At 49.6% G+C, this 14,263-nt stretch overlaps 1 protein-coding gene across 1 annotated transcript in view; it reads right to left on the bottom strand.

The window, feature by feature from the left end:
• LAMB1 (laminin subunit beta 1) overlaps window positions 1-14,263 on the bottom strand; it is a 42,966-nt gene that overhangs the window by 18,758 nt on the left and 9,945 nt on the right. Inside the window, exons 8-23 of the mRNA XM_074540039.1 lie at window positions 13,888-14,008; window positions 13,480-13,668; window positions 12,991-13,170; window positions 12,449-12,561; window positions 11,560-11,639; window positions 8,906-9,041; window positions 6,685-6,843; window positions 5,829-5,956; window positions 5,258-5,381; window positions 4,519-4,723; window positions 4,216-4,359; window positions 3,888-4,119; window positions 3,224-3,387; window positions 2,554-2,778; window positions 1,576-1,793; window positions 1,229-1,325 (exon numbers count right to left, since the gene is read on the bottom strand). Of these exons, the coding sequence (XP_074396140.1) occupies window positions 1,229-1,325; window positions 1,576-1,793; window positions 2,554-2,778; window positions 3,224-3,387; window positions 3,888-4,119; window positions 4,216-4,359; window positions 4,519-4,723; window positions 5,258-5,381; window positions 5,829-5,956; window positions 6,685-6,843; window positions 8,906-9,041; window positions 11,560-11,639; window positions 12,449-12,561; window positions 12,991-13,170; window positions 13,480-13,668; window positions 13,888-14,008 (2,515 nt within the window). The remainder of the gene's footprint in view (window positions 1-1,228; window positions 1,326-1,575; window positions 1,794-2,553; window positions 2,779-3,223; window positions 3,388-3,887; window positions 4,120-4,215; window positions 4,360-4,518; window positions 4,724-5,257; window positions 5,382-5,828; window positions 5,957-6,684; window positions 6,844-8,905; window positions 9,042-11,559; window positions 11,640-12,448; window positions 12,562-12,990; window positions 13,171-13,479; window positions 13,669-13,887; window positions 14,009-14,263) is intronic.

Here is a 14,263-nt window from a genome sequence, read left to right as displayed (position 1 = left end):
ACCTGAGGGAGTCTCCTCTGTCACTAGGGCACAGAAGGGATGGTGGACTGGAAGGGGAGTGTAGATCTCACATGGTAAAAACAGGCTCTGAAGAATATATTGTCTCTTAACTTCAGAAAAATTAAAGCAGGTTTTCACATGTTCAAAAGACAGCAGAAACTCCACGAGAGATCAGAAATGATGCTATGCTGCAAAACCCTGCCGATAAGGTATGCAGATGGACTCCATCAATAAACCCTGATGGAGACAACTGATAGCAAAAGACAATCCCTGCCCTGGAGCCAGCAGGGTCAGCACACCCCTTCCCATGTCAGAACACATACAGCCTCTGAAAGGCAGCCTTTCCACAAGAAACCCAATATGTACTCAGGAACTGGGGCAACTCCCCAGTCCTTTCATCTGCTGCAAACCAAGTAGCTGTGACCTGCCTATCTATCAAGATAATGGGCTCTAAGGTATCTCTATTGTAAGGGATTTATTAAAGACCACAGCAAGCACATTCCTCCCTGCAGGAAAAAAATACCTTAAATCTATTGCAAATCCTCCTGGCAAGGGCTCCTATTTGAACAGATCAGAGATACAAGTTTGTTCTGGTCTGGACAATGTCTGAAGTTTCTTTTCCAGCTAATGAACAGACTTGTTTATAATGAAAGGACAGAGGCCATCCAGTTTTCTAAACAACCTACTTCATGGTGCTCTGTTTTGCAGCATGTAGCTATGGCTAACCCACTGCATGGTCTCTGCTTTCTCCTTTACTTTTATCTGAAATATAAGGAAAGTCTCCTACTAAATAAAAATATCTCTACTCTCTGTATGAAGGCACAAGAGACAAGGGTCTTCAGCTACGTACAATTGAAAGGCAAAGGAAACTGGTTTCCAGAACAATTCTCAAACTCAAATGCTTGTGATATGTTTTCTTACCATGCTGGCCTACCTGACAGAATTGCAATCTTATCCTTAAGGAAGAGTTGCTTCTAAACAGAGAGGTTTGTTTCTAAATAAAGGTCAGACAAGAAAAACACAGACAAGCACAGGCCTGGCCTCCTGCCACATGTCCCATCCTGCAAGGCACCAAAACCCCAGGGCAGACTCCACCATGCCTTTGTCCCTCTTTTCCAAGGCTCAAGTGGGCTGGTCCCAGCAGGGGTGCCCCAGTGAACCGGGCTGTGATGGTGTACTCAGCCACACAGACATTTTCAAAAGGAGCAGGCACCAGGGTTGGACTCACCTAAGCACTCCACGCTTGGGTCACCCCAGAAGAGCTCCTGGCACTCCCGGCAGGTCCGGCCTCCAAAACCCGGCATGCAGTGGCACTGCCCTGTGAACTGTCAAAGGCAAAAAGCAAACCCATCAGTGAGCCCTCAGCAGCTCACCCTGCCCCGAGCAGGGGCTGAGCCTTGGGCACAGGGCCGCACCTCAGGCACAGGGCCCGGCCTTGGGCACAGGGCCCAGCCTTGGGCACAGGGCCCAGCCTTGGGCACACGGCAGCGCCTCGGGCACACGGCAGCGCCTCGGGCACAGGGCCGTGCCTCGGGCACAGGGCCCAGCCTCGGGCACAGGGCCGGGCAGCCTCACCTCATTGCAGGCAGGCCCGAGGGAGCGTGCGGGGTCGCAGTCACAGTGCTCGCAGCCGGTGCCGCTGGCCAGGCGCCACGTGTGGGGGGCACAGCGGTCACACGTCTGCCCCACCACGTTGGGGAGGCACCGGCACTGCCCCGTGGCCGCCGCGCAGCGACAGCTCTCCGAGTCCTCGCAGTCCTCCCGCACCGTGCCCAGGTAGTTGCAGACGCACTCTGTGAGGGAAAGAGCACGGCACCTCCATGTCAACCTGCCCCCCACTACCAGACTGCCCTGACTCCACAACTAGTTCATTCTCTGAGTCCACAGAAGTGTGGGCAGATGCTGGCATGTCCCAATGCCAGTGGCCCGACCTGGCTGACCCAACATTGAATGACACCCAGCACTGCTCAAGAGCCCTCCTCATGTCCCCCTCCTCATGCCCCAGCCCTCCTCATTCAACCAGCCCAACCCTCCCTGCTCTCCTCCATTCCTCCGTCTGTAAAACCAAAGCCAAGGTCTGCCCAGCTCTCCTCAGTCAGTTATGGTGGCAGATCTGCTTGAAGTGGTCAACTAGCCAACAGTGAGCTCACCTGCTCAGTGACCTGCCTCTCCTTCTGGTCTGTGCCTGATGCCACAGGAGAGGTGGGTCTGTCTCCCCACCACCCATTTCAGCTTCCTGTCACAGCCTTCATTCCCACTGTCAAACCACAAACCCTCCCCCCACCACCTTATCTCTGGAGAAGATATAAACAGAGACCAGTATCAAGAGGTTAAGAAGTCTCCCTCCTGCAAAATCCTCCCTCCTTTCAGCAAATGTAAATGCTGTCTCTCAACTCCCTCTCAAACGTAGAGCCAGTAGCCCCACCCAGCTGCAGGCAACTCCAGCTGGAAGTAATAAAGTTTTCCCTCCACACCAAATGCTGCCAGGTAAAAAGCATTTAGCTGCCCACTGGTTCCCCTGAGAAGGCTGGTGCAGCCGTGTCTCACACTCACTTCTGCAGTCCTGCTGCAGGGCGCTCCCGTAGTAGCCCTCTCTGCAGAGGTGGCAGTTCTCCCCCTCGGTGTGATAGAGGCACTTCATGCACGCCCCGCTCCGCTTGTCGCAGGCCTCGGGGTCAGTGGTGTCTATGTTATTGTTGCACTGGCACGGCTGGCAGGCGCCACCGACCTCATCGGGGCTCCCAAAGAAGCCAGACGCGCATTCATCACAGCGACTGCCTGTTTGAACAAACAGGCACACTGGGAACGGCCATCACGGCTCCCTGATGCAGCCCCGTCACCAGCAAGGCAATAAAGACCATTACTGGGGGGGCATTAACTGGATCATGTTTAAAGAAACAGAGACAGCACTTGGTGAGACCAGGGTAATTTGGTGCAGAGCATGGATGGTACCACCCAGGGCACCAAGGCATGCTGCTCATCGCCTCGGTTCCAGTGCTGTCCTGTCGACCTTTGTTCAGCACCAGTCATCCCTCACTGCGGCAGATGAGGTTCATGGCCATGCTGGCACCACCCACACAGAACACTGCCCTGGCACCTTCCAGGTGAGGTAACCCCCTGCAACAACCCACTGGTGCTGTGGTCACATCTAACCCACATGAACACATCCTCTCCCTGAGAGGTTCAACCCAACCAGCCACCCCTCCACAATCCCCCCAAGTACCTATGTATCCCACACTACAGACACACACGACTTGCAGTGTGACTGGATCCTGGTAACAGCCACTGGCAAACTGGCGTCCGCTCTCGGGGCCATCAGGGCAAGGGCAGGGCCGGCAGTGGTCACCTGATCCCAGGATGGGGTCTCCATAGTAGCCAGCCTGGCACCTGCACAACAGAGTACACAGCATGCAGGGACTGCAGGCAAACACGCTGTAATTAAGCTGTAAATAAGCTCAGATTTTATACCACTGTGAAGAAGCAAGGAGAAGAAACACCCTTATGGCTCACACTCCTAACAGCTGTGTCCACAGACACAAATTTGCCTGGTTTACACCAGCATAGGAGCTGCACACTGAAGGCTGGACATCAGCCCTGCCACCGCAACGCCTCTCAGAAGGCTTGCAATGACTCACTAAAGGCCTGGGTTCCTGCAGAGTGCTCTCGGTCACTAATGCAGACACAAGGCTGTGGGTAGGGAAGAGGGGATCCCCACTCTCATCAATCTCCAGGACCACAAGTGCTTCTCTTGACTCCCTTGGCACAGGGACTTTTGCTGTGGCTTAACACTGGTGTGAGCACCAGCACCAGAGAGGAACAGCAGAGCTGCTGTGCCCACACTGCTGTGGGAGCGGAGAGGGGCCAGGGCAAGGGCACAGGTGCCGCACCTCTCACAGTTGTGTCCGGCTGTGTGGTCCCGGCAGCTGAGGCACTCCCCGGTGTAGGGGTTGCAGTCGTCAGCGTGGCCATTGCAGTGGCAGGGCTGGCAGCTGGGGAAGCCCCAGAAGCTGGGCAGGCAGCGGTCGCACTGCCGCCCGTACACCCCGGGGAAGCAGTGGCACTGGCCCGTCTCCACATCGCAGAAGGCGTTGTAAGAGCCTCGGGCGTGGCACTCACACGCTGCAAGGAGAGAGGGAGAGGGGCTGAGTTTCCATCACAAGCCATAACCTCAGGGCCACAACCACAGCACAGCCCAGAGCCAAGGGTTTAACATACGTCGGCATCCACTCGGCCCGAACCCGAAGGTGCCAGGGGCACATCTGTCACACTGCCTTCCAACAACGTTGGGACGACACTGGCACTGTCCTCCATTGGGGTCACACACCGAACTCAGGGAGCCCTGTGGGTCACACTGGCATGCTGAGCAGAGAAAAACATTGCAGAAAGTGAGCACTGTGGCACAAGACATGAATCCCCTGCCTCATGCCACGTACACGCCTTCCCCATGCAAACTGCTCTGTCCGCAAGCGCCACGCAGCCCCCAGGCATGGTTTGCCCTACGAGTAGATGGTTACGTACATAAGGCAGTCTCATGCAGTAGTGCAGAAATGCTGAATATTATGTTCTTGCAGACATCTGTCATGGGAGTTTTCACAACACTCCTGCTGTTTTCCAAACACCGGTATCTTTGGAAAGTTTCCCAAGCGCTGTTCGTGACCACGTCTTCGCCCGAGCCTCCCACTGTGAATATGTCCAGCGATTTGCAGTATGGCATGAGAACAAGCTACAAAACAATTTTAGAATGACAAAGTGTCACTATTTATAAATAGCCTCCACCAAAATTGTGAAAATTCAGTATTATCCCAGTTTCTAGCCTTTTTTTATGCTGAAAAGCAAACAGCCAGATGGAATTTGGAACGTAAATGACTGTATTTCTCAAGTTTTGGTGGAATACTTGTGGTATCTGACAAATTCTTACCATATCTACCAAATTCTATCCATTCTAGAGAAGAAGATTGACACTGACATTGATTTTCATTACCTACATGACACACATTAACTTCCCCAAAGAAACTATAGGTCTGTGGACTTGCTGCAGTCCTGCAAAATACCTCAAAAGCCTCTTAGCAGAAAAACAGCTCACATACTTGGAGGAACTTTTGAAGAAACCTATGCTGCATTACATTGTTCAGCTGAGATCTGACTTCAGCTGTAAGGAACAACACTGCAAAATACTACTTTGAATTTACAGACACATGCCAGGGGAGATGCAAACTTCCAGGCTTTTAAGAGCATCCCTGAAATGAATTCTGCTCACAGAGTCAATGAGTGTGTAGGGGTTCTCAGTCTCCGTGTCCACCGAGGAGTACTGGGACAGCTCCAGGCGGATGGTGTAGTTCAGCCCCTTCTCGAAGCACACGGGCCGCGGGAGAACAACGTATCTGAAGGAGGAACAGGAAACAGTCCTTACTTCAAAGGCACCATAAAGCATTTCAGGTGCCTCTATAGAGCAATCAAGATAACAGAAAGCAGCCAAGACCCAGCAGAACAAAAGCTGCGACGTGAGAGAGGCGGTTTGCAGGCTTGTGGAAGTCAGAACCGGAAAAGGTTATCAGCAAGGTAAAGAGTCAAACCAGTGTTCACTCACAGGCTGTGCAAACACCTCCCCCTCCCTCCACTCAGTGAATAAACCCTATCAGAATACGAGAATAAACTTAAAAGCCTTAAGTCTACAGACACACTACTAAATGTGGTTTTTATAACCTACTGGAAATTAATTTTCACCTATTTTCACAGAGGTTACAGCAAACTGAAAACGTGACATTATTGTACTTCAATTTTTAAATGCTTTATTTTTTCTCTCCTTTTGCCCATCCAGTTATACCAACCTGGATCCAGGTGACAGTGAGACCACTTGATTATCGTCATCAGGAACTGTGTTGCCACACCGACTGCCTGTGGGAATCTTGCCTGGGCGTGTGACACTGATCACAGCTTTTTCCCACTGATCAGGCAACTAGGGAAAAAAAAAGGCTCATCAGTATCAAGTAATAATCATAAACTCCTGGAAGCATCCACAGCTCAAACCAGGAAAAGCGTGAGCACAGACAGGGTGGTCACAGTGCTTCAGGGAGGATGGGGCTGCAGCTGCAGCATCAATGGGGCATCTACCAGCTGCAAGTGTGGGCTGAGAGCAAGGAGCAGGTGGCCAGCAGCCCCATCTGCATCATGGCATCACCAGGGGCTTTGGTGACTCCTCTCCCCTCACCTCTGGGTCCTGTATCTGAGTATTCACTGCAGTTAGTTGCTGCCAACAGGCAAGGAGATGGAGGGATTTTTCTCTTTCCCTTCACTCTGCAAATTATCAAAGCCAACTGCTTGCAAACTCTTGGCTGCAGGCATTCCACATCCAAGATGGGCAATTTGCTTCTTAAGGTGCACAATGCCCATCTGATCTGGCCAATAACAAATTTATAGTTTAATCTGCCCTGATGGGACTTGTCACTTTTTAATTTGCTCATTAAACAGGTGCTGAAACAATGCAATAGTGAAACAAACTCTAAAGCAAATAGCACTAGAAATAGTCAACATCATTTTGGATTTTCACACGTCTCAGACATTTAACTGAGCACCTGTCCTTTCTTTGAGCCCTGACGACTCCTTAAAGAGCCAGCTCAGGTCAGTTGTGCACCAGGACAGCCAGCACCTGCTGGGAGGCAGCAGTGCCCATACTCACAGACCCACCTGCGGCTCGTAGCGGATCACAACATCATACTCCATGGAGTAGGGGATGTTGTCAATGTAGAATTCCAGGTGTCCCCCCTCAGGGACTCTCACAAATCCTATGCCTGTCCATGACGGCGTGCGGTCTGGAGTGTATTGGCGCTCTATTATGTTCACTCCCTACAAAACAGGGAACAGATATTTCAGTACTGATCTATTAAATCTGCAAGTCCCCTGGTAGTCCTTAAAGTGTGGGGTTCTGCTGATGGATGACTTCTGCATTGCAGCATCCACTGCTGGCATCTCAGAAAACACAAATTCTCTTTTAAATCCATACACGTGCACACCACTGCCCTTTCACTTAACAACATTACAAATGCAAGAGAGATAAAGCAAAACAAGACTGCACAACTCTTCATTTATTTCTCTGCTATGGTGCAGAATTAAATTTAAAAACTTGCTATGAGTAACTAATTCACCAGCTATGACATCTCATTCACCATACAGATTTCCATACTGCACTTGTAGCAGTAGAATTTACTGCACTGGCACATCACTGTTCCATTAACCATCCAAGCCTGAGTGCTAATTGCTCCCTGACTACACCAGGCTGATTCAAACCAAACCACTGCTCAAAATAGCATTGGAAAAGCAGATTGTAGCTTTAATGAGCAGGGTGTCACTAAAGAACAGAGATCCTAATCATTGATAGATATTTCCTAGCCAAATCAACATATGGTCACCCTTTTCAGTCGGAGGTGTCAGGTGTTTTATCTGTTTTTTATATAAAGCAAAGAAGAGGAAAAAGGTAACAGAAAATAGAAACATGATGCTCAAATTTCCTGTTTCAAATGTATCTGTATCCACAAATAGTTCTCTCCATAGAACAACAACATCCTGTGCATTCTTAAGGAAGCTGCTTCAGTAGAAAGGGATAAAATGCAAGGAAATGTCTACATATATACGTGTCACTTCAGGATGTCCCCTCATGTATTCTCACACTCTCTGAACAGAGCCTGGCTGTAAGTTGTTAGCCTTTGGCTTTGCACAAAGATCAGAGCTCCCCAGAAAGGAGGGCAGGCAGGATGTGAGCAAGGGCATGCAGCTGTAGGGGCACAGGGGCTTGGCACTACCTGTCAATCCCTGCAACTCTGTGCCACTGCATTTTGTCTTTGCTGGGCCCCTGTCTGGGAATTCAGAGTTTTTTTCTATCATCAGATTTGTGAGAAAGCTTTTAAATATTGATGTTTTTAAAAATTGTTTGTTCTCAAGGTTTCAAAAGGCAAACCAGCAGCACATCCCCTTGCTCTGTTTGGCAGGGTGGATTTTTGTGCTGGGTTTCTCCATCCCTGAGCCTTGGAAGGGCCTCAGGTACCACCTCTCCAGTTGGGCAGACACAAATGCACCAAAAACCCTGTGCCAGCTTATGTGCCCTCTGCTGTGGTACAATTTCTGCTCTGTGCTTTCTGCAGTTATATGAGAGCAAAAACTCCTCTGCCTTGGCTGAAACTGCGAAGTGGCTGCATTTTGCTCAAAATAAATAAATTAGGGCACCAAATGCCCTTATTGCAGGCAGGCAAGGATCTGTTGTTTTAGAGAAACCATTATTTCCATCTCCCTGTCTCCTTGCTGGAGGCAAAAGTGATTGATATAATCACCTAGCTGCTGTTAATGAATTGAAAGCAAGGCTGTGTGATGGGCAACAGAAAGAGCCAGAGACCCTATTGTACCATGCCAGCAGGCAGAACAAGCTAGAGGCAACCTCACTTTTGTAAATAGTTTTTTGGACAACCAATATGGTTTTAGTCATTAATAAAATATATGTTACTGAAGTACAGAAACTATAAAAACTGTGGCAATATGCTTAAATGTGTGCTTTGTTCACTCCCAGTGAAGCGGCATCAAGGAGAAGAGCCAGTGTCTGTGTCCCACCTCTTCTGAGATAAGAGATGTGGTGGGGTACAGAGAGGGATGGTGACAGAAAACTAACTGTACAGTCATGATCAAAAAAAAACAGGTTTAAGAAAAATCACAATTCCTCCCCCCTCAATTACTCCACTATTTATTGATACTAAGATTGAAAAGCTACAGGTTAGTGGTTTTCTGACACATTTCAGTTTTGTGTTTTGCACATTTTAATTGCAAAACAAGAAGAGCGTAAAAGACACTTCCAAGAGCCAGCTGGTGAAACAACTTTCCCACAGCTCTCCAGACACTCCAGCCCACTGAAACTGCTACTCACAGGGCCCAAGTTGGCTTCCTCTGCCTCGTAGATGTAATGATCCAGTGAAATGAAGTAATAGCCAGGCTCCACCTGGTTGCACTGACGTCCAAACATGTGGGGCCGGCATTCGCATTGGCCAGATTCACTTGAGCAGCTAGAATGGAAGAGCAGTGAATTTACAACAGATGTGGGCTCTGCTGAGACAGCAATGGAGCTATGACATTTTATATGACACAGGAGGAGAAGCACTTCTGGACGCAGCACACAGGAGAGGCTCTTGGGCTCTGCAGCTCTGCGCTACAAACACGGCAGCACAGTCACAGGTACAGACCTGGCTCTACCCAACTATCACTCTCCAAAACAACATCCAGGCTCAGGCTGGAAGCAAGCATGGACCAGGAAACATTTCCAGTAGGCAGTTTGCGAGTAGCTTCTTCTGTTTAGATGGCAAGAGGATTTCATGCTATGGATGCAGTGATTCCCTGGGACACAGGAGTTCTGGGAGCTTTACTTGCCACCAGACCCAGCCAACAGGTACATCTGCCCTGAAGCCGAGGGCAGGCTTTGTCTCCAAGCTTGCAAGCCACACAGGCAGTGCATCTGTTTGTAGGGTCTCAGGCATGACCCTACCTGCCCCAGGATGCTGAGCTGCTCTCACTTGCTGCAAAGCATCCAGACAGGTCATCAGCAGCAGCTACACAGGGAGGAAAACCATCCCTGGCTGCTCTAGAGCAGGACAGACACAACCAGTGACATGGGGCAGTCAGGGCCATCATCCTCACTGAAGGTCTGTCCAGAGTGACACACAGATTTCCCCTTCTTTCACAATGAGACATTTTCTTTACTCAATACAGCTCTATCCCCAAACTGCCTTTGGCTGTTTTATTGTCCCTAGAGAGTCTGTCCTGTATCATAAAGAAGACTTGATCACATTGCAATTTTGCACACACTCAATCACACTTCTTAAAAGGAAGGTTTTTTGGTCCACCAAAATATACCTCTTTCTTTAAATCTGAGTGGGATTTAGAAACATTTTCTAAAGGTAAATGCCTCTGGTTTCCATGAAAAATCTCCAGACTCCTCAAGCCACCAGACAAAGTGTAATTTTTAACTCAAACTTTTTTCAAAGTTGCAGAGATTCTCTAAAATGTTTACTTTGAGATGCCAGAAGTGCCTTAGCGGTCCCAGAAGAGGAGCTGGGAAGCTTCCCCTCTGGGGAGGCAGTAACTCCACCACCTGGGTTACACCACAGGGATGAATTTTGGGCGAGGCACACCATCCCACACCCTGAGAGGGAGCCAGGAAGCAGCAATTCAGCAGCTGAGGAGAGAAGCCCTAAGGAGAGCACAGCTCCCCCTTCCCAATGACGTGAGAGAGCGAAGGCAGGAGCCAGAGCTGGGCTCCGTGGTGCTCCTGCAGCTGGAGGGGAGCACAGCTGCTGCCTGCCTCTGCCAGGATGCTGCACCTCCCCTCCCCACACGGTTTTGCAATCTCCAGGCTCAGTGCATGGGAAACAGGCTGGGCCACGGCTGGGCTGCTACCCCAAAGCCCTGGGAGCAGCTCTGCTGGGGGAGCTGCTCTGGGCTGTGTGGTGTAACCCATCTGTGCGCAGGCAGCGAGCACGGGGGAGTAAATAATCCCTAAGATCCACACTGCTGTCTGCCAAGGGCTAATGATTCACTGGGGAGCAGACAGGAGAGACGGCCCCTGGGACATTCCCACGGCAATCCCTGATGCAGAGGGGTGTCTGTAGGCTGTGATGACCTATGGGAGACACACCAAGATGATCCCACACTCCCCCAGTGTGGTCCCATGGGCTTCAGTAGGAAACAGCTCTCTGACCCATTTGGGAAACTTCTGTGACTGTAGACAAAAGCCTGACATTTCAAAAGGTTTATGGAAGGAAGGGGAGAGGGAAAAAAAAAAAAAAAAAGCAAAAGAACATGCTGCTGTTGACAAGCCAGGGGTTGGACACACACCTAGCACACAGAGAACTGCTCTGGTCAGAGAAGCAGGCTGGCTACCCAGCACCCCACTGACAGGCAACTAAGCCATGACTTTACATGTTGATACTGATAGATGCACATTCAAAATTTATGATTTTCTCTAAAAAATGTCCATCTCCCCAGTGGGCACTTTCAGGTCCACATCCTACTCCATGCAGCATTACTGGGGCGACAGAGCAGTACTGTGCAGCTAGTGTGCTTCCCTTAGCACTGGTAGGCTGACAGATTGGCCAAAGGGTGATGTGGGAGCAAGGGAGCAAAGCAAGACCAGCATGTCCATGTCACTGTCCGTGTCCATGTCATGCCCAAGTCCTGCTTTCATCCTGTAAGAGCAAAGCTTTGACATGGACCATACCCTGGGTTACAGCCAAGGCAGAGCTTAACCCACACCTGGTTCCTACCCTGGCTGACAAAGGCAGAGCTACACCAAGAACAGTTTTACATGTTCACTTGCACCAGTGGCACCAACGAATGTTGCTCCCCACAGAAAAGACATGGATGCCCCTGCCACCTCTGCCACAATCAAGATCTACCACCTCCTGAAGCAGAAAGATGGGTATCAAACATCCTCCCCCAGAGCACATTGAGCCCTGGATGCTGTGGTTACAAAAACACGAGGCTGGGTGAACTGGGTGATCACAGGAGAGGAACTGTGCAGGGACTCACTTGTTGTTCAGCGCTCCGCCCTGGTCGCAGTCGCACGGCCGGCACCCGTCCATGTCATTGCTCAGGCCCCAGTGCTCGGGCTGCAGGAGCAAACATCACCAGCACTGTCACCTGGGGCTGAATTATTTCCATCTAACCCAAAGGAACACTTTTAAACACAGCCCAAGCTGTCCCAGACTGCCCCACCACCCATGCATGCTGCTCCCCTGGCCGTGGGTCTACCCCCACAAGCAGCAACAGCACTTCCCTACGTGCTCTCCTCCCACCCCGCTGACCATTTCAAGGGCAAGAGAGCCACACATGGGGCAGTGGGTATTTGTGTAGGGTTGCTGCTACTCTGCAACTTGCTTGCTGGATAGACAGAGTGACTTGTTTGGTTTTTCCATGCAGTTCACTGCTAGATAAGAGTTTCTCAGTGTTTGTACAAACACATCCAGTTATCTGACAGCATGTTTCTATAACACTCCAGCATGCATAAACACTACATGGAAATGTATGTGTGTGAAATAATCCCTGCCTAAAATAATGGCCTGTTTAGAAAGCAATTTTTTTGGTAACACTGTTTCCCTGACTGCTTTGTCTTTCACCCCAGCAAGGACTTCAGCAGAACTGCCCCAGATCCTTCATTTTCAGAGCAACCACAGGTATCCTAATGTCTCACCCCTCATGGTCCCAGGAATTAGACTGGAAGCGCCTGTCTGCCTTGACATGAATCCCAGCTCCCTAGAACACAGCACACTTCATGGCTCCTGACATCTCTCGGTGCCCTCTACATCCTGAATGCCAGTAGGCAGTCAGAGACAGTGGCCAGCACCTTGCTCCATGCTTCCCACACTCTAGCCCCCCTCACACCAGTGTCTCCCAATTGATTTTACAGTGAACTACTTGCCAGACATTGATTGCACTGCTTTCCTGTCACCAGACGCTTACAATAGCAGTTTCCTGTCTCCGGATCACAAGGATTGCCCCCGGGGTGGGTACCCAGAGGATTACAGGCACAAGCTACATGGAAATACAAACAGGCAGGTCAAAAGCAGACTGGAGTCATATTTTAGACAGTGTTCAACTTAAATATATACATTAAATTTTCCCCTGAATTCCCCATTACAGAAATTAATTTCATTCTTTGCCCACCATCCATCCCAGTAAAACCTCCCTGGCCTAAAGACTCATAACTGAAAAGAAATAAGGAGGATTATACTATTTCCACTGAATAGTATTAACTGCTACACCAGAAGGATCAAATGGTGAACTGGATTTTAAGGGCTGGTGGACTCCAAGCAACATCAAATCTACAATAATGTTTTTCCTTTAGGCAAAACATGAAAAAAAGGGAAAAAAAAATCCATCCCACAAACCAGCTTCTCCTGGCACTAACAGCCCCTCAAAGAGCTTTTGATCACACATAAAGGAACATATGTTTTTACTCACACTGACAGCCCGCTGGGTCATCAGCACTCAGGCCATAGAAACCTTCTTTGCAGAGGTCACAACGCTCCCCCTCGACAAATAATTTACAACGGCACTGTCCGGCAATGAGGCCGGTGGAGAAATCGGTGTAGCGGTCACAGATCCCACCATTCTGGGAGCCAGCTGGGTCACAGTTGCAAGCTAAGAAGGAAGCACCACACATGTGTTATTAACTGCTACAAAATGAAAGGCCAAGTCCCACACTGAATTACTGAAACTCAGCTGCTGTGTAGAAAGACTGTCACTCCTGCAAGTATTAGACATGATATGGGCTGGACACACAAGGACCAGGTAAATTCCCAGATTCGCAAAGAGAAAAAACCCAGCCAGGCTCCCTCAAGACCTCCAAGATGGCTACTTGGAGGCTTCCTCAGGGATCCCAAGGCTCACTTGGGATTTCCTCAGGGATCCCAAGGCCATTCTCACCCTGCAGAGTGGGGCTGCACTTACGCTCGCAGACGTCGGGGTCCCGCAGGTCTCTCTCAGGGTGCTGGAAGTAGAAGGGCTTGCACTGCTCGCAGTTGCGGCCCACAGTGTTGTGCTGGCAGTCATCACACACCCCCCCGCTGGTGTTCCCCGTTGTCATGTACACTGCCATGTCAAAGTGGCACTGGCTGGAGTGGCCATTGCAGTTGCACTCTGTGACAAAGACAGAAAGCAGAGTGAGAGTCCTGGGGGAAGTGCAACTCTGCAGAAAAGACACACCAGTGTCAACCAAAGAACAAAGACAGAAAGCAGAGTAAGAGTCCTGGGGGGAGTGCAACTCTGCAGAAAAGACACACCACATGAAGGATTTTACACAGAAATAACAGCCTGTAACACTCACGGCACCCAGCTCTGCCTTCTACTCCAACTCACTTTTGCATGCGTTACTATTGCGACCTTCAGCAGGGCGCCAGGGTAGATCATGGTAGAAATCCATACACTGCTCACAGTTTAATCCTTTGGTATTATGTCTGCACATGCAGTGACCATGAACCTGTAATTGAAAAAAAAGGAGGAAAAAAAAAAGAATTAAAAAAAAATTGGTTATGAACGAAAAATGAAAAAAATCATTCTACAATGAATGCAAAATAAAGCTAGCACATAATGGACATATACTTTTAGAGGCTTTAATCCATGTAACTGCATTTAGAAAAGGCATAAAGGGCCATAGGAATGTCCTTCACCTGCCCAAGTGTCCTCATACAAATTTGTCCTCCTTTCCTTACTGGAACTAGTGCCAGAATAAATG

Source organism: Zonotrichia albicollis, chromosome 4, assembly GCF_047830755.1.
Source record: "Zonotrichia albicollis isolate bZonAlb1 chromosome 4, bZonAlb1.hap1, whole genome shotgun sequence".
Classification (NCBI taxonomy): Eukaryota; Metazoa; Chordata; class Aves; order Passeriformes; family Passerellidae; genus Zonotrichia; species Zonotrichia albicollis.
This window is presented reverse-complemented; position numbering and strand designations above follow the sequence as displayed.